The sequence below is a fragment of the Mauremys mutica genome, chromosome 12, assembly GCF_020497125.1.
Source record: "Mauremys mutica isolate MM-2020 ecotype Southern chromosome 12, ASM2049712v1, whole genome shotgun sequence".
Taxonomy (NCBI): Eukaryota; Metazoa; Chordata; order Testudines; family Geoemydidae; genus Mauremys; species Mauremys mutica.
In genome coordinates, this window is record NC_059083.1 from 65,134,949 (window position 1) to 65,160,892 (window position 25,944).

At 50.3% G+C, this 25,944-nt stretch overlaps 1 protein-coding gene across 4 annotated transcripts in view; it reads left to right on the forward strand.

Moving 5' to 3' along the window:
- The window catches only part of SEPTIN9 (septin 9), a 260,626-nt gene that overhangs the window by 123,146 nt on the left and 111,536 nt on the right, over positions 1-25,944 (forward strand). For all 4 annotated transcript variants that reach the window (XM_044983495.1, XM_044983494.1, XM_044983497.1 and 1 more), the window contains one exon: positions 22,129-22,788. In XM_044983495.1, the coding sequence (XP_044839430.1) occupies positions 22,129-22,788 (660 nt within the window). The remainder of the gene's footprint in view (positions 1-22,128; positions 22,789-25,944) is intronic.

The following is a 25,944-nucleotide window of genomic DNA, read 5'->3' on the forward strand; positions in this document are numbered from 1 at the left end:
CCAGCGCTCAGGGCTGATTGTCCCAGCAGTACGTGCAATGAGTTCTGGGTGTCCTGGGCTCTCGCCGGACCAAAGCTCCCACTGACTGCTAACTATAATTACTAAGGCGATCTTTCTCTTCAACAGAGGGAGAACATTTCCTTTTCTACTCTTAATTTATTTCTCTGTAAGGGCTTGTCTTCACTGTAGTTGCTAGCTTGTGGTATAACTTGCGTGCTGTCCCTGACTCCTGTCCACACACACAAATCTCTAGCTCGTGTTAAGTAGGGCTTTAAACTCTAAATATCGGGCCTCTCCGGGGCATATGGGTGAAGCTTGAGTGGTGATGGTTGAGCTAGTAATGCAGTGAGGAGGCAGCTACAGCTCAGACCAAAGTGATTTTTCATGGTGTTGGAATATGTGTCCCTAGAGAACGGGGAGAGTGGGGAAGTTTCCTCCACCAATGTGCCTGAAACCTAACCTGACCTGCAGGGACCACCCTCAAGGTGGGAGGGGAGTTCTGGCTCCATGGCCCTTTCAGTTCTTGACACCTCTGCTCCCCTTGCCGGTGCAGACACCATTGACGCAGGTGGAGGAGTGAGGGACATGGATTTCTGGCAAATGGGCCATTACAACCCCTGTCCCGGGTGATAATGCTGGAGATGGGCCTGGGTTATGTGTTTTATAATGTTTTGAGTCTGACCCTCTAATTCCAAACTGACCTCAATCTGTAATAATGATCCAAATGCCACTGAAGCTGGTGGGAGAGAGGGGCTTGGAATCCAGATTTTGCAGCTTGGTCCCTTTTCCATGTGACAGGGATATGGCAATTAACCAAGGACCCCTCTAGGGAAGTTCAGAAAGAGCATTACAGATTCCGGGAAATCAGGCCTGGTGGCGTCTAAATTCCAGGGCAAGGGACATCAGGAGAGCATCTGCCACACAACCAACAGAGTGATGGATAAGCGCCACCTCCGTTTGCACAGAAAATATTAACTTGAGTAGCCACCATGGTTACACCACTCCTTGATCCTGACTTGTGCAGCATCCAGCCTGATTCAGCCGCAGGGGAGGCATAGCAAGGGCTCGCAAAGATGGAGAAGGCAAACCGGATGAAACCTGCAAAGATCATTTGAGAGAGAAACTACCACTGGAGAAAGGGATTGGTGCAAGTATTGGAATTCCCTGTTGGGAGCCCATCACTTGTATATATTTATTTTAATTGCTAACGGAAAAGTAAATTTTGAGCAAGGGGGAAGGGCCATTTTAGATCTTGGATTGATAATTCTTTTGAAGCAACTTTTAGTTGATCAGATGTTTCAAGCAGTAGTGTCCCAGGGAGGGGAAATGGGAAAGGGATGAGGGTTAGGAGGAGAGAGAAAGGGAACGAATCCCTCCCAGTACTACTTGGCAGCAGCTGCCTCCTTGCAGCGCTGATCTTTTCCCTGCCCCGTGGAAACCAGTGCTGCTTGGGATATTAAGAGAGACCGATCGGCCGGTTGTTTGCTTTCGCTCTTCTTTCCCCCTTCCTCCCTCCTTGGTTTCCTGGGTTGTTGTTTAAGGAGAGTGGCATGATGATGTGTTTATAGTGCTGTCAAATTCTGGGAAGCTTGTGTACATGTCACGGCTGCTAGGAACAGGCTGCCTCCGAAGAGCATGTCTTCCTGTGGAGTCAGTGTGGGGAGGCAGAGGGCTGGTAAAGATGCTGGCAGGCTTTCCCCAGTTATCTCCTCTTTCACTGAAATTGATCTGAATCTTCACCTCTTCTCCAGACTGGAGTTCACCAGTGAGATGAGTTTGGCAATCTCATTAGAGTCCCCATGGGACACTTGTCCAGACCTCAAAGTGGCAATTCTTCAACAAAAAAACTTCAAAAACAGACTCCAATGTGAAGCTGCAGAATTGGAATTAATTTGCAAACTAGATACTATCAGATTAAGCCTGAATAAAGACTGGGAGTAGTTGGGTCATTACAAAACCTAAACTTAATTTCCCCAATACTAATTTCTCCCTACTGTTACTCACACCTTCTTGTCAACTGTCTGTAATGGGCCACTCTCTTACCACTTCAAAAGTTATTTTTCCTCCCTTGGTATCCTGCTGTTAATTGATTTATCTCGTTAGACTGACCTCACACTTGGTAAAGCAACCCCCATCCTTTCATGTATTTATACCTACTCTTGTATTTTTTACTTCATGCATCTGATGAAGTGGGTTCTAGCCCATGAAAGCTCATGCCCAAATAAATGTGTTAGTCTCTAAGGTGCCACGAGGACTCCTCATTTTTTTTGCTGATACAGACTAACACGGCTACCACTGAAACCTGTCACAAAAATACTAGTTGATTCTGCAGGATTGGCTCTTATTGCGCAGGAGAGGATTAGTCCTGGAATAGCGTAAGGTGCAGCAGGGCAAGATTGGGGGGCATTGGCAAAGCTGTGAGGGGCCTCAGGGCAGGACTGAGGGGCAGTGGCAGAGCTCTGTGCATATGAGCGGGGTCCGCAGGATCGGAAGAGCCTGCAGGCTCAAAGGGCACCGGCAGGACTGTGTGGTGGAGGAACTTGTACAGCTCCTGTCCACGCTGTATTTGGCTCCAGACAGATCTGTTAAACCCTCCCTCTTCCCAAGCTTGCTCAAAGCTGCTTGGTGGCACCTCTGCTTGTTAGGACACGTTGTCAAACAAAGATTTAGTAATTTAAACTATTGAGGGTGATGAAATCTCCTTTCCAGAACCTGGCATTAATCCCCTGTCGCTCCGTTCCCCGCCACCCGCCGTAAGTGGTCTTGACATTTCTTTTGCACCCACGCATTCCCCTCAGGATACGTGACTCGCATCCGAGATGCGTCTGTCAGCAGCGTCTGCCTCTGATGTGACAGGGGACCTTGAGCTTCATTAGACAAGCGAGAAAGGCTATGGCTACACTCGAGAGTGTACAACAGGGATTGGCAACCTTTCAGAAGTGGTGTGCTGAGTCTTCATTTATTCACTCGAATTTAAGGTTTCGTGTGCCAGTAATACATTTTAACGTTTTTAGAAGGTTGCTCTCTATAAGTCTATAATATATAACTAAACTATTGTTGTATGTAAAGTAAATAAGGTTTTTAAAATGTTTAAGAAGCTTCATTTAAAATTTAAATTAAAATGCAGAGCCCCCCGGACCAGTGGCCAGGACTCGGGCAGTGTGAGTGCCACTGAAAATCAGCTCACGTGCCGCCTTCGGCACACGTGCCATAGGTTGCCTACCCCGGCGTACAGCATTGGTGCAGCTGCGCCGCTGTAAGCTCTCTACTGTAGCTGCTCTGAGCCGACAGGAGAGAGCTCTCCCGTCCACTTAATTAACCGACCCCCAACGAACAGCACTGACATAGCACTGCCCACACCGGTGCTTAGGTCAGTGTAACTTATGTTGCTCAGGGAGTGGCTTATTGGCACCTCTGAGAGACCTACATTACACCAACCTAAGCAGTAAGGTAGACATAGCCTAAGTCTTGCTGGACAGTCCAGAGCAATGGTTGCTCTCAACTCTTTGTGGCCATTTCCCCACGCGTGCCCGGCACTGCATTGCCAAAATAGGAGTTGATGCTGTCTGCGTGATGTACAACAGTGGTCATGATGCAGGTGACCTGACTATAGTTTAAAGGCACGGATGAGGTTAAAAAAATCGTCTCTGGAAAAACAGCATTGTCCCCAAGGAAGAAACAAAATGAAAACCTCCAGCACAATCGTGGCATTTTCTGCGGCAGGGGGAAGGGTGGCTGAAGTCAATCAGCCAAATCTTCAAATGCATCTTACTTTACAAAGACGACAAGTGAAAATTGGGTAATCCCTTTCCCTTCCTAGAGAATTGTTGTCTCAAAAGACATCTCCAAAATTTAGCCTTCTTCTACCCCTGACTTTCTAGGCTATAACTTTGGAGATCTTTAGTACCTTCAATCCAAGGATCTCAAAGCACTTTAGTGAACTCTAAGCCTCACAACCCCTCTGTGAGGGAGGGAAATATCGCAATCCCATTGTACTGATGGGGAAACTGAGGCATGGATAGGGGAAGTGACTTGACCAAGGTGCCCCAGCAAGTTGATGTACAAGCTGGGAATAGAATCCAAGGGGCTGATTTTTTCTGTTGCCTTACACCAGTGCAGAATAGGTGTAAAGTGGTCCCATTCTTATTTTGTCCAGGTGAAATGACTTTCCCAAGATGAGAATCGAGCCCAAAGCCTTTTTGTCTATCCAGTACAGTAAGAGACAAGAGCTGAATTTGACTTAACCTGGGAGCTGTTTGTTGCTGTTCTTAATACTTGAACATAATTACTCCTCTGCTTTTCCACATTCAAATGGGCATCTGGTAAAATGATGCAATGATTCCTAGTGGCTGAGTGTACCGCATGGGCTATTACAGGTCATCATCATAATTTAAATGAGCACATGCGGAAGGAACGTTGCTTGGGGATGTTGGGTTTAGATGAGAGTTCTGCGATTTCATTTACTGCCACGTTTTCTCTTTTTCTGTTTACATGCTGTCCCTGACCCCCACTTTACAAGGGTCCTAACGTTAATCTGTCCATCACCTTAAACTGCTGTACGTAACACGTGTGTCAGCCTGGGAACGACACTGAAGCCATTTCAGCTCTGTCCCGACGCTCGGTAAAAGGCATTATTAAGTGTGTGCGCTAACTGAGGGCTTGGCTGCACAGCCAGTGACTGTGCTGCGGTAGTGTCCAGACGTTGCTTGGGGGCAAGCGGATGCCCTGTTGATTCACAGTGCGATTTCCTGTGCGGTAACTTGCTGTGCAGACAAGCCCTGGGAGTAATGTGACCATCCCAAACGCAGGCTGCTTGATGCTATTATACCACACCAAGCCCTTGTGTCATATGGACGTGCCGCAGCAAGGCTGGCTGGGCAGGAGAGTGATGTGGTCTCCTGATCCAGGAATTCCTGAGTTCTGTTCTGTTCTTCTCTCTTATGCTGATTCACTCGGTCGCTTTGGGAAAGTTGTTGAACTCCTCTGCCTCCATTTTCCTGTCCGTAAATTGAGGATCATAATATCTCCTGGGGGTGCTTTGAGGATCAGTCAGTGAACGTTTGCAAAGCAGCGTAGCTAAGCGTTATGGTGACCGCTGACCATTTATAACTCATTGTTTTTTAGTGTACGTGTCAGGTCCAGACTAGATGTTCTGTGCTCCTCTTGGCACATGCAAGCGTAACCCACTGGTGAGTGTCTGTTCCAGGTTCCCTTCTGTATCCCAGCCACAAAAGCTATGGCTTTGTTCCAGCACCCGCTAGGGAGCTTAGCACAAGCTGTAGCAGTTGATGCTTTTAGCTCTGGAAGTCCCCAGTTCAGTCCCTGGGCTGTCTACCAAGATGGCAGCCATCACACAAGTATAACTCCTAGTAGCGTTGGAAGGGAGCTATGAATGACCTGCAGGCACATTATTAACATATCTAATATTCCTATAGCTCTTTCTATAGCCCTTTAATCACCTGGCACTAAAATGCAGCCACCTCTGGCATAGATCTTGGCCGCTGTTTACGAGTACAGCAACCCCACACAAGAGTTTAGGATTGGAAGTGCTGATGAATGTCATGTCCATTTGAATGTAGGAGGATTGGTGAAGTGTAAGAATGTAATTATTCAAGCTGGAATATGGCCAGAAAACTGGGGCTAACATCCTGCCGTTCTGGTGACAAGTGTCCTGGGATATTTAATGACCACAAGTGGGTAGGATCTCAGTTTTATAGCTCGCTGAAAGATGGCACCTACAAAAAGCTCCCCCTCCCCAGGAACCCCAGCTCAGCATATGTTAGAAAGTCAGTGTTTTGGAATAATACCCTTGTATATTCTGAAATAAACAGTTTAACCGGCTCTGGCTTATTCCCATAAGAGTCTCATGTGTCTAAAAATGCAGTGAAAGCTTTCAGTGCTTAAGCAAGCAAACAAACATAACCCCGAGGTTACAGAAATCATGGGCGGGATGTTTAGTGGGAAGCAGCCGCCTCTCCTTTCAGCTCTGCAGTCTCCGGGTTGCAAAGCAGTTAGCCTAGGTCCTGTAGGAAACGGCATCCCTTTCTGTTTGTTTACTTTGGTCTCCTTCGGTACTTTGTGAACAGAGGTTTCCTTGTCCACGGCATTGCCTCGGCCGGGACTTGATGTCTTTTTGTTTACAACATGTCCACAGATGTTAGCCTCCCCGATCCCCAGGTGTCATCCAGAGATTTTTGCCTCCACATCTAAAACGGGGTGTTTGATGACGGATGTTATTTCACGTAGCACAGAACGGTGGGAGGCTCTCTAATGAAAACCCAGCAAAGATTTGTATTGAAGGCCGGGGCAGGGAGCTTGGGGGGACGGTAGGAGCCAGTGAGCCCACTGATGTCACTGGGAATCTTTCCATCTACTTCAGTGAGTTTGGATCAGGCCCTACAGAGTCTTTCACTCTGGGAGAAAGGCACTTTCATGCATGCAACCCTAGGCTTTGCCCCTGCCTTTGTTTTTGATGATTTTCCCAGAACTTTGTCGCTCAGCCCTATTTCCCCCTCACGGGGAGATCCTAATTCTTACTTTGTGATTCCACGGTGTGTGATGACAGGTGTGCCTGAGTTGTTGCAAAGTCAGTGTTACAGTGACCTCTGTGCAGCAGTGGGAGGGGTGAACGGTCTGGGAGATGCACAAAAATGATTGTGCATCACATAGGTTGCAGTGTGCACAGTTACGGTGGGGCATGGTCATAGAGCAAGACATGTTTCCTGTGCCAACATACTCACAATCGCAGGGCCCGGTCCTGCCAACTCATGTTACTGGGCGCGGTGTTTACAGGAGCCCCACAGTGGGAGTGTAGGTGGCACAATCAGGTTCTGTAGTGACAGGTTCTGGCGTTTGCAGGATCAGGCCTTAGGAGAGATCTGAGAAACACAAACAACAGCTCCATCGAGATGGGATGTGGAGTGATGAAAGCTGAGAACCGCCAGGTCGGAAGGCTTTGTGGGGGAAGTGGGTTTTACAGAAGGATTTTTTGGTGGGAAAGAGCATTAGCAGTGAAGGGAAATTATGAAACCCACAATACAAATCTGTTCCCTTATATATTTCAAAGCATTTTCTGAGGACCAAGTAACACATGCATACACGCACGTTACCATTTACTTTATTAAAGGAAGCTGTGCCCCAACTTTCTGTTTGAACACGCGTTTCCTTGTAGGTGCAAAGAGTTGCTGCATTTGTGTGTAGTAAACTAGGCTGATTACGGCCAGGTGCCTTGGATAGAGAGAGAGCTGCTTTTCCCTCGGGAATCCACACTGGGGGGAGTCTTTCTTTTTTTCAGTATCATGCTCATTTTTGCTCTGACCACCCAGTTACCCTTGCAAAGCCAGTCCCTGAGTGAGGGCTGGGATGGTAAGGTGAGGGTGAGGTTTCATGTCCGCTACCCCTTCCCTCCATGCACACGATTGTTTTGCTAGCTGAGCCCAGATGGGGGATCAAGATGGATCCTGTCCAAGGGTATTGCAAAGGGCATGCCAGTGTGCACTGCAGTTGGCGCTCCTAGAAGAATTCTCTGCTGAAGCCCCTGCAGGCCTGATGGTACACAGGGCAGAATCCAGCACTTAGGCAGAGCTGGAGCAGCTCATGTTATCTTTTAAACTGGGTAAACAAAAACACACCAGAAACGGAAACACCTTTTTCATGGCTGTATGCTTCTTGGCCTTATGCAGACGGTGCACTGTCAACACAAACACAGACAGCTTTTCAGGGGAGAAGGGGGAGAAAGAGATTCTATTATCTCTTCCTACTATCACGGACAGTCTGTCCTTTTTAAAGAGAGCAAGCACAAGGCAGCCAGTCATCATACATCAGTATACTTCATCCTGTACAGGTAACAGCAATAATGTATGTTTACAAGTGTCTTTCATTCCAGAAGCTTTACAAAATGCATACAGGCATAAATAATTCACCCACCACTAAAATGCAGCCACCTCTGGGGCAGAACTTGGCAGCAGTTTAACGCACAATGATATTATGGAAACTGCCTAAGGTCTTCAGGGTGAGTCCCCATGTGGAATAAGTGCAGAATATGCACTCCTGAGAGGTTAGAATTGATTTGCGGTGCAGGTTGGAGCAGGGAGGTTTCTGCCCTGTCACAGGTAGGGAAGAAAAATACAATGGAAGCTGCAGGGGAAAGGCAGAAATTTGAGTTGGTGGAATGTGCTGCTATTAGACCACTTATAAATGCACCCCTGTCTTGGGAAACGAAGGACTGGGGGGTGGGTGCTACACAGGGGCTAAGGACTAGATTTTAAAGGGGAGTTAGGTGCCAAAATGCCTCTAAAAATCTGGCCCTACGAGTATTAGCCATGCAGTAGTGGGAGAACCATGCAACGACTCTGTAGACACAGCCCCTTTGGTACCGTGTTGTTCTAGGCACCCAGGAGGACTAGCACACAGGGCCTGCCTGCAGGGCTGATCTATGGCATTGGCCTTTATTTGGCTGTTATTGTTTTAATTAATAAGCCAACTTCCCTGCAGGAAGCCAGGAGGTGGGTCCTTTGGAACACGGGCTGTTTACTTCCCTTCTCTTGGCTCCAGGCTGCACAGGCTATTTTTAAACTCTCCCATCTTGGTTTTTTTTTTTTCCTCTTCTGGGAGTGTTTTGCTTCCTGAGGTCTCTCCCACCCCCCTTGCCCCTGCACACAGGAGCTGAGCAAAGAAAAGGGCATGGTGACGCTGAGCAGGAAAGAGCTAGAAAAAGAGGCAAGCAAAGCATCTGGGAAGCTGAGAAGGTGAAAGTTTGAGCAATGGGCTGACGCAGCCCTAAAGCCAAGGTGAGCTCGGGCCCCATGAGGCTTTAGAAGCATGCTCTGCCCAAAGGAACATGCTTCCGCTTGCAGGGCAGAAATGCAAGGCCCATTTGTCAAAGCCACTTTCCTTCCTTCACGCCAGGAGCATGGAATACTTGCCCTGCCCAAGACTAAAGTGGAGTTGGGGTGGGTCCCTCCTGCGCCGCTCAGCAGTCTGTAGCGGGCTGCCCAGCACAATTTGTTCTGTGTCTTTGGAGTCGTCTTCTACATTCCTGGGCTGGTCTGAAAACCTCTTCGATCGGACCAACCTGCTCTCTGCTTTCATGACCCGATATTCCTGCTGGTCTGTATGGAAGAGGCTTTCAGCGATCAATAGGGATGAAACCAATGGGGTTCTATAGAAACGTCTCTCAAAGCCTGTAGAATCTTTTTCGTGGGCCTACTTCAGAGCCCAGTGAAGTCAGCAGGAAGACGCCCATTGACGTGGGTGGACTTGAATCAGGCCATGTAGGAGTTCTGAGCTGTCCTGTGGAATTCTGTGGTTGGGCTGTGAGGTTCTATGGGCTGGTCCAAAAGAGCTATAGAAGAGTAATTGTTTTCTGTTACATTCAGCTGGCCTGTTCAGACCACTGTCTGCCTAACCCTCACCCTTGGTCTGATCTTGGTTCAATGGGGTTGGTTCTCTCTAGTTTCCAGGAACTTTCAGGGAGCTTTATGGTACAGAACAATGAGTCTGCAAATCACCCCTTAGGACTGTACATATCCACTGGGTCCTGCAACAAACTGAGCACTCTGGCCCGATCCAGCAGAGCACTGAAGTGCATGAGCAGTGCCAACGGAAGTGCTGATTTCGGCATATGCTTTGCTGGATCATGGCTAGAACAGTCAGAACCTTGGAGGATTGAGCCCTATAGGTCTGAACCTACAGCCCTTAGTCACACAGGTTATTTGTTACTCCTCACCCAAGTACTTCCATGGGAATACTCACTTGAGGGAAAGTTGCAGGTTCTGAGATTTTTCAAGGCCAGAATAGACTATTGTTATCATCTACTCTGACCTCCTGCATGTCACAGGTCAGAGAACATCCCCCAGTAGTTAGTTATCAGGCTGGGTTCCCCTCTACTTGCTTGTGGAACTCCCTTTGATGTCTCTGGGAAACTAGAGTATATCCCACGTGCCTTGTCCCAAATCCTAATCTGGTGAGTTTATGACAAACTCTATTGAATCCTTCTGTCAGCACTGCAGAGCTAACATAATTGCACCGGAGCCTCTCATTGGCTGTGCTGGTCAACAGCTAAGTAGCCATTGAAATTCTGATTCCAGAATCTTTAATTCCTATGGTGCTGGTGTTTTTCATGCAGATTAAACTCTGCTGAAACATTGAGTCAGCTTCACAATCCACTCCTGTGGGCTAGGAAATGGTGATTGGCAGTGCTGTTCGCATAGAGGGCACCGTTACCAGAAAAGGACCGCAAATCTTGCAGCCTGCTCATAGAGTGAGATCCACAAATGGAGTGTTGCCTAAATAAAGAAACTTTCCAGTACTCATCAAAATGTTGCCATTTCCTTTGCTATCACATTCATTGGGAGAACATTATTTACCTTGGAATGTCGGATATTCCAGACACGTCTGTCTTTACATGAGCAGGCCGCTCGGTCCAAGGGAATAAGATGAGGTTGAAGCACTCGGAGATCAGAGTGTGAGCATGGTTTAAAACCCCCAGCTCACAGAACTGCAGTAGTGTCTGTCACAACAGTGGCAGCAGGTATTGATTGTGTCCTCATCTGACCTACTTCCACCCTAGCCCCACAGCAGTCTTGTGTAGAGAAGGTGGTGGAAAGAGCAGTTCAGATTTGAATCGTACTTCCTGCTTTCCCATTCTCTGTTGTTCCTTCATCCAAAACTCAGACTGACCCTGAATCAGTCTTTTTTTAAATAGAGATTAGGGGGGGAAAGGGAGTTAATCATTAGAGGCACAAAGCAGGAAAGAAAATGGCAGAAAAACTGGTGCCCTTGGGCTTCCCAGCCCAGCACTAGAGACTTGAAGGCTTTGGGTAGTTTTTAATTACTGTTCTGAATAGGACATTGATGGTTTCATCAAGAATTAACTGCTGATCATCAGTAACGTGCTTGGTGGTGGCGTACAAGGCATAGCTAGCAAGACAGTCTGCCTGAAAGAGCACACACAAGAAGCTAAGCATGAGGCTAACACTTGCTTGGCTGCCCCATAGGGGCTTAAGGAAGGAAGGGCACAAGAACCTCTCTCCATTCTCCTGAGCAGCAGCCAGGTGTGGTTGCAGACCATGTGTTTTTCCTGGAGTGTCCCTGAAGTGTACGAAACCCTTGAGTGACCAATGAGGGAGCCTATGGTAGAATCCTTCCTAGATTTCCCCCTGAGGCAATGCAGCTCTGCACCACCTCTAATATGCACCTGGGCCTATATAGCAGTGTACAGCTCACAGCTGCTCTCATCATAGAAATGTAGGGCTGGAAGGGATATTGAGAGGTCAGCTGCGTGCCAGGCCCCTGCATTGAGGCAGGACCAAGTAAGCCTAGACCATCCCTGACAGGTGGTTTGTCTTAAAAACCTCCAATGATGGGGATTCCACAGTCTCCCTTGGAAGCCTGTTCCAGAGCTTAACTACCCTTGGAGTTAGAAAGGTTCCCTAATCTCTAACCTAAATCTCCCGTGCTGCAAGTAGAGCCCATTACTTTTTGTCCTGCCTTCAGGGGACACTGAAAACAATCGAGCCCCACTTCTTTGTAACAGCCCTTTGCAGATTTGAAGACTGTTATCAGCTCCCCCCTTCTTCTTTTCTCCAGACTGAACAGGCCTAGTGTTTTTTAACAATACATGTGGTTTTCTATGGTGGGCTTCCTGGAAGAAGTGGCTCATGGAGTCTGGTGTGCTGGGACTGGCTAGTCAGTCAGAGTTTAAGACCAGGAGGGACCACTGATCGTCTAGTCTGACCTCGTGCACGTCTTGCTGCAGGCCACTAAACACCACCCCCACACCAAGTCCGTACCAAGAATTCAACCACAGCACTACAGCCCTTAGAAGACTAAAAACTGTTGTGTGCCACTGGTGGAGAACAGGCCAAATGCTCTCTGTCAACCTCAAGCAACCAATTATTTAGGCTTAGCATTGGTATCCTCGATAGATTGTTCACTCTCTTATAAGAGATAAAAGAGGGGTGGGGAAATTTTTTACTTCAAATATGGAGCTGCCAACCTGAAAAGGTTCAGACCTGCTGCTCCGGAGTATTAAATTCCTCCCCATTCTGCCCTCTGCCTTCATTACAAGGATTCTTTTGCCCCACTAGAGATAATTCACTCTGGGTTTGGAATGGGCCAGGGGATAGCCTGGTCCAGTATAGCCACCCCTTCTGGTCCATCCATCCAGTATCACACCTCCAGTAGTAGCCTGTACTCGATACCCGAGAGATGCTGCCTAGCATGTCCCCTTTCGTTCCCAGATCACAGGGGCCTATAACAAAGGTGGATGTCGTTAGCTCCACTTTATGGGTTGAATAAGTGAGGTGCAAAGATATCCTAGCGAATCGGTGCTCTGGAAATAGCACCTAGTCTCCTGACTCCCAGCCCTGCTCTGCTGGACTGTACTTGTGCCTTAAAGTTAGGCAACAAATCCTATAATGCCTCCAGCCAAACCCCACAGGGGCCTTCCTAAATCCCACAGGCCTTCAGCTTACACCCTGAAGCCTGATATTTGGTAGCTTCTTCCATTGTTCCTCACCTCAAGTCCGCACTGCCAGCCTGGGAGATGGTGTTCTTCCTCACAGCACTGCATACAAAACAGACACAATCCTTTCCCAGCCCTTTTGAGGTTTGCTTGCTGTTTAATTGCAAGACCCCTGGTGGGACGTTCTTGTGCTGAGCTGGTCAGTTGCAAGGCACGGGCTGCTGGTAGAAAGACCTGCCTGTGGCAAGGGTCTAATGCACTGCAGTGGGGCTCGGCTCTGTCGCTCTGGATAATGGCATCACTGGGGGACAGTGGCTGCTTCGTTTATGGGAAGAATGCTGGGAGGGAGCCAGGCACTGCTGGGGTGCTACAGGGCTGCGTGCCACGCCCCATGTGTGCTCATAGCTGCGTCAGTGCGGGGAGTGGGCAGGTCATATTGCAGCCGAGTGTCCGTTTCAGTCCCAGTCTCATGAACACAGGCTTGGAAATTTTAGCAAGAGACTCCCGTGAGACCCCTCCAGTTCCAGTGGTACCAGGACCAGGCAAAATGAAGGGAAACCGACATCTTTCCAGGTTTTAGTTAGGATTTGCTGCTTCTAATTCCCCCTGTGTAAAGGGCCCTGATGATTCTCTTTCCTCCGAGTAAGTGCCTGGCCTAGTGCTGGACGACACCCATGCTGCTGCACGTGTTGCTTTTCCCAGGAGAGGTAAAACCAGACCACTTGTGGGTCTAGAAGGTACACATAGAGGGGCTTTAACCATTATGTCCTGGCTAAATGCCAGGGCAGGGGATATTCTGCCAACCTCACACCCTTTCCCCACTGAAGATTCAATTGGACGAGTCTTTTGTGCGGCATGCCCTGAAGTGGTGCTGTGTTGTGTTAAACAGCTGCCGTAGTCCACCCCAGCACGGTCTGCATTTGAGCGCCGGATGAAGCAATCTAGCTCATATGATCTTGATTTACATGGCCTGCCATCATAGTATCTGAGCACTTTGGGGTAGAGGATTCTAGAAGGCAAGGTATTGCTGCTTTGTGATTGTGATTGGAGTCGGTGTCGGTCTGGGGATTTCATGTGGATGCTGTGGTCTGTACCTTAGTGCTTCGGAAACCCTCCTGTATTTCACAGTTGCTTCTTGGTAGCAATAAAGACTTGATGCTTTCTGAGTGGTAGTTCCAACTGAAGAGGCACTTCACCTCTTTCCTGAGGTAATGCCTCTCTTTGCATGGCACACAGATTGTGCAAACAGCTGTTTATCTTAGTTGGAGGTAATGCAGGAGCCAGTTAAGTGCAATGTTCAAATAACAGAGCAGGGTTCCCAGCCTGCAGTGGAGTTGCTGTACTGATGCAGAAGTCACTGTAGAGAGCTTGGTAGGGCAGGGACTAGATTGTGGCTAGATTGTGTTTGTACAGAGCCCGGAGATGCTACTGGAATAGAAATGCTAATGGAGCAGCCCATAGTTAACTATCACTACAGGGTAGGGGAAAGTGATATTTAATGAGCTCTTGCTTCCCTTTGAGTAATGTGTCTGGTTAAGTATCTTTCCTTGTTAGACTGCAGCACACTCCCTCTCTCACCACCACCCTCTTCTTCTCCCCCTAATAACTAAGACTCCCACCTAAAATTCTTGATCCTGGCTTCTTCAGAGCAGCATCTGTCAAGGTCCGTCTGGGGCCCTGTTCGCTGCACTGTCTGTGTATCACGCAGGCCTTCATGCACTTAGCCTCTCAACGGCTTTGGAATTGTCTTGTCGGCCAGATGGAAGGATCGTGATTCCTGTTCTGCAGTGAAGGGAATGGAGGCGCTGAGAGTTTGTCTCTTGCCCACGATCACACACGGAGCCTGTAGCAGACTTCAGAATCGAACCTGATCTCCTGAGTCCCAGTCCAGTGCCTTAAAACTACAAGACTGGCCTTCCTCCCTTCATGGCTGCTCTGGCTGGGGGAGAGGTGTCTGTGGACTCTTCAGCTGCTGAATACTGCTCTCCTTGTGGAGCCCCCTCCATGGCTACTGGGAGAGGCTGCCAGTGGCAGTCTGGTCCCCAGGCCACTGTTGCTTCCCACCAATCCCACTCAGGGAGGTTGAGTGCACATGGTTGAGGCTTGTTGGGAGGGAGATGTATCCTGTGGACTGCTGAGTAAGAGGGGACTCCAGAGAGAGTGACTCTCCCTACACCCCTGGCAAAGGTATAGTGAAAAGCATCCAAGCGAGAGCCCTGGGGCCCCACCCACGTGAATATTGAGCAGCCATGATCATGCTATAGTGCCCCCTCTTGGGAAGCTGTTTATGAAAACAGAAGGTTCTAATCCCTACAGCACCGCCCCAGTGGGACCTGTAGCGTCTCTGGGTCCTGGGAGCCCTGCTCGTGGAGTCGAAGGTGGTGTAACTTGGATCATCTTGTCCCTTCCCAGACTTGCAGCCACTCATCAACATGTAACATACCCTTCCCCTCGTCCCGTACGTGTTACCTCTGAGTATGGCCAACCCAGCCTAACTGATGTGTAAGGGTCATGTTGATGACCGAATGGGAATCCAAACCCACTTCGAGGGGCCTGGAAGATGTGACATCAGCAAACTCCCTTGTACGCCCGTTTGAATTGGCCCTAAAACTCCAGCCCAACTCCTGAAATGTGAGGCTCATGGCGACCCCAGGTACTGCAGATTATGCCAGTAAAACATGCAGCTTCCACAATCCTCAAATCGGGTTCTGCTCATAGCAGAACCAAACGTGGGCATGTCTGTTTAATCTGTTCAGGGCTGCACCATCTCCCTGCAGGATAAACCCCTCAGACTGAGCTGCTGCAGCAAATCGGTGCAATCTCCATCACAGCCCCACACCCACCCTCCCCGTGCTATCTTGCAGCTGCGCGCTTTCCCAGCAGTTGGCTGGCCTGTACTTTGCAAGGGGTGACCAGACGTCCCGATTTTATCGGGACTGTCCCGATATTTGCTTGTTTGTCCCGCGTCCCGACCAATGTTAGGTCGGGACACTGGTCAAACAAGCAAAGACTCCGGAGCCCGAAGGGCTCGCGCCCTCCCCTGCCCCGACTCCGCCCCCTCCTTCCCCCATTGGATCCTTCCCCAAATCCTCGCCCCCATCCCCGCCCCCTCACTGCCCCATTGTCTCCCTCCCCAAATCCCCGCCTCTTTCCAAGCATGCCATGCCCAGGAGACCCAGGGGAGTGCGGGGCCGGGGGGAGTGTGAGTCTGGCCTGGCCCCGAGCAGGCAGGACTCGGGCACAGTACCTGGAGGGAGAGTAGGGGGGCGGCCCTTGGGGCTAGGTGGCGGCTGTTCTCCCCACCTGGGCAGGGGACTCGGGAGCAGCCACTGCTGCAGCTCCCACTGCTGCGGGGGGAGGAAGTGGCCAAGCACGTGGCGCTCGGCGGCTGCGGCTTTGGTGCCCGGGCCCGAACCCCCCAAGCCCGGGCCTGCTGCGGGGCAGCGCGCACACTGCGCTCAGCCCCTGGCCAGTCACGTCTGGGCTGGCTGCCCAGCTGATGCAATCCCGTGGCGGAGGCATCGGCAGTCCAGTCCCGTTCGTTCCCCTGCAGGACCCGAGCGGGATGCGGGGGGCTGGGGCCTGCTGCCCCCACTCCAGGGCCGCCCGCGGGATTGCACCAGCTGGGCAGCCAGCCCAGACGCAAGTGGCCAGGGGCTGGGTATGCGCAGCGTGCGCGCTGCCCTGCAGCAGGCCCGGGCTCCGGGGGTTCGTGGGCGCCAGAGCCGCAGCTGCCGAGCTTGGCCAGCGGCCGCTTCCTCCCCCCGCGGCAGTGGGAGCTGCAGCAGCGGCTGCTCCCGAGTCCTGCTGCCCAGGTGGGGAGAACAGCCGCTGCCTGGCCCCGCAGGCCACCCCGTACTCTCCCTCCAGATACCGCGCCTGAGTCCTGCCTGCTCGGGGCCAGGCTGGACTCACACTCACCCCGGCCCCGTGCTCCCCTGAGTCTCCCGGGCCTCTCTCCAGCGCTTGCGGAGGGAGGAGGAATCGGGGGTGGGGGATTTTTTTTTTTTGCTCTGCCGCCATTTTTTCCCCCTCTGCCCCCGCCCCACCCCCCCGCGTCCCGATATTTGACCTGGGTGATCTGGTCACCCTAACTTTGCAGCACTCAAGCTCATGGCGAGGGGAGGAGGAACCTTCTGAACATAAGCGTAACTAACGAATGGTTGGGCGGCTGCGTGTCAGCAGCTGCATTTACAATCCGCTGGCAAAGTGGCGCTGGAGTTCCTGCCACGTGGAACGCTTTCCTGACCCTGTATGCTGGAGAGAGCTGGAGCAGATGGTTCCCATTGCTAAGCAGGAAGGCTGCTGCTCTGACAAATACATGTGTCAGAGGGACTAAGAGTTCACAGGCCTCTCTTCCTTCTCCTCTGGGTTCAGGCGTTCAAAGAGCTTCCCCCAGGAGACAGAATGCAGGGGATCCACGCTCTGCGGCAGGAAAACATTTGTAAGAGTTTTTTCCCAAAGGAGAGAGCAGGGGAAGGATGGTCCAGTGGTTAGGGCACTGGTCTAGGACTTGGAGACCAGGGTTCATTCCCTGCCCCACCAGAGGCTTCCTGTGTGATCTTGGGCACTTAGGGTATGTTTAGACTGCAAGCACAGGGATTTCAGCTCAGGATGACAGAGCAGAGCCAGCTGTAATCTAGCTAGCAAGGGTCCCAGAACAGTAAGCCGCAATGGCATGGGCTAGTCCTGGGAGGAATTACCAGGTTTCTGGTTGGGTTCCGTACAGCCCGTGTTGCCATGGCTTCCAGGACCCAAGCTAGCTAAATTAAATCTAGGTCAAGTATGTTGGCACTAGCTGTAATCACATATTGCGATTGTAATCAAGATGTACCCTTGGTGCCTCTGTGCCTTAGTTCCCCCTCTGTAACGGGGAGAGTAGCCTTTGTAGAAACCTATTTCCCTATGCTAATTTTTCGCCCTACTGTTACTCACACCTTCTTGTCAACTGTTGGAAATGGGCCATCCTGATTATCACTACAAAAGTTTTTTTTTCTCCTGCTGATAATAGCCCACCTTAACTGGTTACTCTCGTTATAGTTAGTATGGCAACATCCATTTTTTTCATGTCCTCCATATATATATATATATATCTTCCTACTGTATTTTCCACTGCATGCATCCGATGAAGTGGGCTGTAGCCCACGAAAGCTTATGCTCAAATAAATTTGTTAGTCTCTAAGGTGCCACAAATACTCCTGTTCTTTTTACTAAAGACTGTGTGGTGCTTTGATACCACAGGGATGGGTCCCAGATAAGTACCTGAGAGTGTGTGTGTGAACTAGGGACGTACCTGGCTGCTGGGAATTCAGGTGTTTGCAGAACAACAGCATATTCCTCTCCTCACTCTGGAATTAATACATTTTAATTAAAGGAAATGCAATGGATCTAATTTACCTCCATTTCAGTAAGGCAGTTGGTATGGTTCCACATGGGGAATTAGTAGCTAAATTGGAAAAGATGGGGATCAATATGAAAGGTGGATAAGGAACTGGTTAAAGAGGTGACTACAACAGGTCTTACTGAAAGGTGACTGTCAGGCTTGGAGGGAGGTTACTAGTGGAGTTCCTCAGGGATCAGTTTTGGGACCAATCTTATTTAATCTTTTTATTACTGACCTTGGCACAAAAAGTGGGAATGTGTTAATAAAGTTTGCGGCTGACACAAAGCTGGGAGGTATTACCAATACAGAGAAGGACCGGGATATCATACAGGAAGATCTGGATGACCTTGTAAACTGGAGCAATAGTAATAGGATGAAATCTAATAGTGAAAAGTGCAAGGTCATGCATTTAGGGATTAATAACAAGATTTTTTGTTATAAGCTGGGGACGCATGAGTTGGAAGTAACAGAGGAGGGGAAGGACCTTGGAGTATTGGTTGATCACAGGATGACTATGAGCCGCTAATGTGATTTGGCCATGAAAAAAGCTAATGCGGTCTTGGGATGCATCAGGCGAGGTATTTCCAGTAGAGATAAGGAGGTGTTAGTACTGTTATACAAGGCACTAGTGAGACCTCATCTGGAATATTGTGTGCAGTTCTGGTCTCCCGTGTTTTAAGAAGGATGAATTCAAACTGAAACAGGCACAGAGAAGGCTACTAGGATGATCCAAGGAATGGAAAACCTGCCTTATGAAAGGAGACTCAAAGAGCTTGGCTTGTTTAGGCTAACCGAGAGAAGGTTGAGAGGAGATATGATTGCTCTCTCTAAATATATCAGAGGAATAAATACCATGGAGGGAGAAGAATTATTTAAGCTCAGTACCAATGTGGACACAAGAACAAATGGATATAAACTGGCCATCAGGAAGTTTAGACTTGAAATTAGACGAAAGTTTCTAACCATCAGAGGAGTGAAGTTACAGAACAGCCTTCAAAGGGGAGCAGTGGGGGCAAAAGACATATCTGGCTTCAAGACTAAGCTTGATAAATTTATGGAGGGGATGGTATGATGCGATAGCCTAATTTTGTCAATTAATCTTTGACTCTTAGCGGTAAATATGCCCAATGGCCTGTGATGGGATGTTAGATGGTTTGGGATCTGAGTTACTACAGAGAATTCTGACTGGTGAGTCTTGCCCACATGCTCAGGGTTTAGCTGATCGCCATATTTGGGGTTGGGAAGGAATTTTCCTCCAGGGCAGATTGGCAGAAACCCTGGGGGGGGGTTTCGCCTTCCTCTGAAGTGTGAGGCACGGGTCACTTGCTGGAGGATTGTCTGCACCATGAAGTCTTTAAACCACGATTTGAGGGCTTCCGTAGCTCACACATAGGTTAGGGGTTTGTTACAGGAGTGGGTGGGTGAGATTCTGTGGCCTGTGTTGTGCAGGAGGTCAGACTAGATGATCATAATGGTCTCTTCTGACCTTAAAGACTATGATTCTATGCCTCATAGTCAGGACAAGCACCGCTGCTTCTGGGATATATGGGACCGAGCTGATGGGACAGCTCCTGAGCAGCGTATGTGTCATTGTTCATGGGCCAGACTCAGACATGTGTATTGCAGCACCTGGTTCTTTGCCTGATTGTTGTTGAGATAAAGAGTAAGTCCACCCTGATCTGGGGGGCAGGGCAGCAGGCACCATTCAGTAGCCATCCTATTACAGAAAGGCAGATGGCCCCCCCTGTTCACTATGCCGCTACTTCCGAGACTGGCCCTGTGTTTTCTAAGGAGGAGCTGGCAGGGAGTAGACCTCACTCCGTTGCCTGACTAGAAAGACACTGATTTGTCCTGAAGTTCTCTTGCTCTTTGCAATTGTGCAGAGACAGGGACACAGTAGCAGGCTCCTAGGGGACCCAGCAGGAGCTAAGGCTGCTTTAGGCAGCTGCTCCTGGTCTGAGCATCCATCCATCAGGTTTGGAAGGGCTCATGCAGCTGCATGCTGACTCCACCCTCTTTTGCTCTCAAATTTCAGTGGAGTCCCAATCCCACAGAGCTCATGCACAGAGGGGAAGCAGGATTTGGTGCTGATGCTTTCTCCACACCTCGTTGACCCATCCCACCACGCTATCATTGCCTGTGACAGGTGGGGAGACACCAGGGCTTGTTTCTCTTCTGTGCACTCTGGTCCCCTGGCTAAGGGTGCTGTGCTGTGAAGTAAGTGGGTTTTAGGGCATTACTGTAGCACAGGGAGGCAAAGTAATCGAGTGTAGCTATGATTTCTTCTCTCCCTCTCCCACTTTTCTTCCTGTTGTGCATGTGCTGTTCACCTCTTGCTCCCTGTGCCTGACATACAGGGACCCACTGTATGGGGCCATGGAGTTGATGCCTTATCTTCAGGTGCCTATTCCTTTAACAGGGGCTAACACCAGGGGTGGGCAGGGTCAGTCATGCCTGGCCAGTCTGACACGAACCAGGCTGGGATCTGACAGGGGCTGACCCTGGGCTAATGTGGGGTGGGATCATCAGGTTGGAGGAGTTTATAATAATAGTTGGTGGAAGAGAGATGGATTGATGTGGATGGACCCACCAAAAAACTTCACTTCCAATAACATGCAGCTTTGTAGCGCCTCTCAGACAGGCTGATTACTCAGCTCTGGTATGCGAATGACTGAAAGCAGTGGTGTAAAGACATTCTGCAGTCTATTGATTAAACTAAAGCACTTTGTGCTAAGCTCTCATTGTAGCCAAAGCCTGAGACCCAGAACTCACTGTCTGTGTGCAATGCTGGATGAATCACTTAGCAGCTCTGTGCCTCAGTTTCCCCATCAGTAAAATGAGGCTGATCATGGTTGGTTCTGTAATAGTGTCTAGAGGCCCCACCAGCATGTCCGTGGCTGTGGTGAAGCTAAATTCATTAACGTTTTAAAAGTGCATTGCAATCCTTGGGTAGAAGGCTCTTGAGAAATACAAAGTATTGTTACAGAGGATTTATTCAGAGTCTGATCCCTTGTTATTAAAATATAACATAAGCTTCTCTCTCAGTGGTATGTTTATCGGGGATTTCCTAAGGTAATAATTGGAGATATACCAATCTCCTAGAACTGGAAGGGACCTTGAAAGGTCATTGAGTCCAGCCCCCTGCCTTTACTAGCAGGACCAATTTTTGCCCCAGATCCCTAAGTGGCCCCCTCAAGGACTGAACTCACAACCCTGGGTTTAGCAGGCCAATGCTCAAACCACTGAGCTATCCCTCCCCCCTGGTCTTCTACAGTTGTTTTGGACACTTTCATGAGGGTGGGTTTGGATTACTTTGCTCCAAGTTTCAGAGTAGCAGCTGTGTTAGTCTGTATCCGCAAAAAGAACAGGAGTACTTGTGGCACCTTAGAGACTAACAAATTTATTTGAGCATAAGCTTTCGTGGGCTACAGCCCACTTCATCGGATGCATACAGTGGAAAATACAGTAGGAAGACACACACACACACACACACACACACCATGAAACAATGGGTGTTACCATACACACCTGCTGGTAATAGCTCACCTCAACTGATCACTCTCGTTAGAGTGCGTATGGTAACACCCATTGTTTCATGTTCTCTGTGTGTGTGTATATCTATCTATCTATCTTCCTACTGTATTTTCCACTGCATGTATCCGATGAAGTGGGCTGTAGCCCACGAAAGTTTATGCTCAAATACATTTGTTAGTCTCTAAGGTGCCACAAGTACTCCTGTTCTTTTTGCTCCAAGTGACCCACTCGACCCTCAGAAGTTGGATGTGTACCTCTGCGCCCTTTGAGGTGGAATCGCAGTGGCTGGCTACTTGGAATATAACCAAGCTAAAGCCAGCCAGCAGGCCTCCATTAGGTCCTGGTTCCAGGCTGCCTTGTACCTTGTGAAGTCATTTATATCTGTGCAAAGCAGGAGACAAAACATTACCCCCCGGGTGAGTGGAGAATACTAATAAGGTGGCAACCTGTACTAGAAGTGTAAAAGATACTCAAGTTGCAAGGCCTCCATGTTGAGTGGTTAGATTTCTGGGAATAGGGATTCCTGGATTCTAGTCTTATTTCTGGCACTGGCTCGCTGTGTATCTTTGGGTGAGTTCCATAAGCTCTCTGTTCCCCCATGTGTTCAGTGGGGGTACTGATCTTTACCCACCTCTTGAATGGCGGGGGAGGTCTTGAAGGTTCATGAACATTGGTAAAGTGTGCTGTGATCCTCTAATGAAGATGATGCTGTTGTTAAATTCTGAATTCCGTTCATGTATTTCAGCTCTGAAGCGCTCTTTTGAGGTCGAGGAGGTAGACCAGTCTCCAAACTCCTCCACGCCACAAAGACGGACCCCGAACCCTCTCCTCAGGTCCACCGTATCCAGCTCCACACAGAAATTCCAGGATCTCGGTGCCAGGAATTCGGAGACACCTGCCAGACATGCAGACTCTCCAGGCCAAAGGTCGCCTAAGTCGGCTCTGAGGAGGGTGGAGCTCTCCGGACCCAAACTCCCTGAGCCTGTGTCACGAAGAACAGAAATCTCCATTGATATCTCTTCCAAGCAAGTGGAAAACTCCACTCCAGGGTTATCAAGGTTCGGCCTCAAGAGAGCAGAGGGGCTGGGGCACAAACCCCCTGAGCCCACCCCAAGAAGGACTGAGATCACTATAGGCAAGCCTCAGGAGCCCGCTGTCCGGAGGATGGAAGCCCCCACCTCAAAGATCCCGGAGCTGCCCCAGCGGAAAGCCGACACAGCCAGTGCCCCTGTGCCAGACGTTGCCACCAAACGGGTAGAAATCCAGGTGGCAAAGTCTCCAGAGGTCCCAGTCCCACCTGTCAGGCAAGTGGAGAATTTGGAGCCTTCCTTGGCCAGTCAACATCTCCAACCAGAATCAAAGCCGCAACCAGTAATGGTTGAAATCCCTCCAAAGAGTCCAGAGGGTAAGTAGAGCCCTGGGCACGTGCCTGTGTAACATCCTGGCTAAAGTATATGTCTGCCTATGTCTCCCTCTAGTGGCTGTCCCACAATCGGGGGCAACAGCCTACTACTTGTTCACAGCTAACTCTTGCTCCCTTAGCTCACGTGGTGAGGTCTGGTGCTGAAGGTCCTGGGTTTTGTACCCGCTGGTGTCTGGATGAATGTAGTCACGGGTCTGTTATGCTTGGATTTATTGAGTCTTACGGAACTTTCATTAAGTGGCCCCATGAGATCACAAAAGCTTGCTGCAATTGCAGTAGAATGAGAAAATAGCCCCCTCCCCCTTACCTCAGCTGTTTGCCAGGCTTGTAAAATGGGACACTGCTCACTTTTTTTACCCTAATCTTGGGCCCACCCGCCTTGACCGAGTCTCCTTAAGAAAAGCAGCCACTGGGGTGACGTGGAAGGTGCAGACATGGCGCCGGTGTTGCTTGCTGTTTCGTTGCAGTGCTGACGCTTGTGGGACTCCAGTACTGTGTCAGCAATTACTGTCCTGCTGGGGCAGCCACCCAGCCTCTCTCTTAGCAGGAATCAGGAGCTCTTTCCCTCTGGCCCCTGAAGCCAGATGCTGTAATTGTGTCATGGACCAGAGCCACTGTGAAATTGGAGCCCTGTTTTATATTAGCTCTATCTTGTTTTTGATTAATCCTGCATTAGGCATTAAAGCTGGCTCCCCTCCTGCAGCGGCGCCGGGGCCTTTATTTCCCCTCCCCCTTCTGTTTTAAAGAGATTTTGTTCTGTTCCAGCTTTTTGATTATTTTTCCATTCCCCAGTCCCCTCCTCTGCTAGGTGCAGCTTTGGCATCAGAGGCCATGACCTTCCCGCCTCACCCTGCTCTTCTCCACGCAAATGGATCCATTGTGGGGTGGAGTGTTACAGCTGAAACGGGCCCCTGGGCGGTCTTTGCGTGGCCAGTGAGTTACGCAGCCCGCCCTTCTCTCGCCCCCCAACTCAGCTCAGTCCAGCCAGGAGTTAACCAGACTTCCTTACAAGGCAACGTCTGTCGGCCTGTCCAGCGCTATTATTCAGTTGCTTTGTTAGCTCGGGACAGTGGTTGGAGACGATAGAAGAGCTGCCGCCTTCTTCGTGCCCTCCCCTTTCCACCCCGGAGCCTGTTCCAAGCCTGTCGCACACAGACCCTGCCAGGGGTGTCCAGGCCTCCTGTGGCTTCTGCCATTACCTGTCAGGAACCTCCCTGCTCTGTGCCTCAAGCTGGGCTGCTTGGTTGTGGGAGTGACAGCTTCCAGCAGAGGCTGTTAGGGTGGTTTTGCTTGGGGGAAGACCTGGCCTGTAGTAATATTTGGACAAGTGGAGAATTATTCCCCCCCTCACACACACACACACATTCTGCCATTGGCTGCTGGACACATTCTGCCATTAGGCCAGGGCTGCGGAGATGTGCCTTGGTCTGAGGACCTGGCCTCTCAGGTGTTAGCACTGCTCCAGTTGGCCTCCCATTCAAAAGCTTCCATGGCAACAGGAAAGCCATGTTACCTGATACCAAAGCTGTGCTGGGCCCCTCCCCAGGCTTGAGCCTAGCCCCAGAAGGGCCCTGTGGGAAGTCAACTGCATGAAGTCAACTGCACAGGGCCCCATCCAGCTCACTCCCCTTTCACTTCCGTGTACCTTTGATGACTCTGCTTCCCTCTGACCCCCACCATTCCTGACCTGCCGAGACTCCCTGGTCTCTAGCGAGCCCTCCCTCCCCACCTGGCTTAGGGCATGAGGCCGGTGGTGCTGAAGAGCGTCTTTTAGCAACTGGGTGTGAGCACGTGAGGAGTTGGTCTCGGCCATTGGACAGGCTGCAGCAGGGGCAGGAGCTCAGCTCCCATTGACCTTAATGGGAGCTACGGATGCTCAGGGCTTCTGAAAATCAGGCTCAAAGCACATCAAGTTGGGTGCCCAAAAGCGGAGGCACCAAGAGAGGCCACGTTGTTGATGCAAGTGACTTGCCCAAGACCCGAGGGTGAATCAGTGGCAGAGCCAGGCTTTGAACCCACAAATCCTGACTCCTAGTCCCCTGCGCTAACCATGAGCCCACAGAGTTTACAATATGTGGAATGAGGAAATGGTGAAGTCGCCCTTATCCCAACTGTGTGTAACCTTTGTAAGAAGAGAGGAACAGCCCTGGTGGGACTGAGGGAGGGGAAGCCGCCTAGGACAGCTGCAGTTATCTCAGTAGACAAACTTTGATTGTCTGTGGCTGAGTGACAGCTAAGAAACAGCACCATAAGCCGTAAAAGCACTGCGGGCCAATCCACTTTGCCCCACCCCGCTCTGGGTTTAACATAACCTGAGTGACCCCAGAGAGACCGTCCACTCAGTGAGATGCTCGGTGGGTCTGATCCTGCCAGGCGTGGAGCTCCTTCGGCGAGGCACAGAGCCCTGTCCGCTCCCACTGACGCTGAGCACACCACCGCGCAGGATCGGGCCCTTTGGTAGGGACTGGAGACAGCGCCTAAGCTGCAGAATCCCTGGACAGCTGCTTGGAAGTGGGGGTGTCTTTAACTCCAAGGGGGCTCCAGAATCCCAAGACAGCTGCTGAGGGCGAGGTTTACACAACAGCACAGCTGTCTGGGGTACGAGTTACAGAACAAGACAGCCGTGCTCAGTGGGATTGATACAAAGGGGCTTTCAGGCCCAGGGAGGCCCTGAGTCCAATAAAAAAGAGCTGTGAAACCGAGTTGAAAGGCTCATCCTCCTGGTCCCTCCTTCCCAGCTCAGATTTACAGCTCGAGAGCTAGTGCAATATCCCCGCTGCTCCCCTCGAGCCCCAGCACCTTTCCCCTTCCCCCACTAACATCTTAGCCACTATTCACTGTGAACTACAAGCTGCCGATGCAACACGGCTCCTTGGGCCACTTTCCCAGCCACACCCCATTGTGGGGCAGGGCCCCCCTGTGAATGGCTGTGTAGCGCCCGCTCTGGAGGAGCGCTCGCTGCTGTGGCCTAGTGGGGCCGTCGGAGGTCTGGCGTTTTATGGGACTGCCCATTGTTTGTCCTGCCTGGCAGCGGGGGAGCGTCCTGCCTCCTCAGCCCTGTGGCGGAAGGGGCGGTGATCGGGCACCCCGCCTGCTGAGCATGGGCAAAGCGCAGAGAGCTGATGTCTGGAGAAGCTG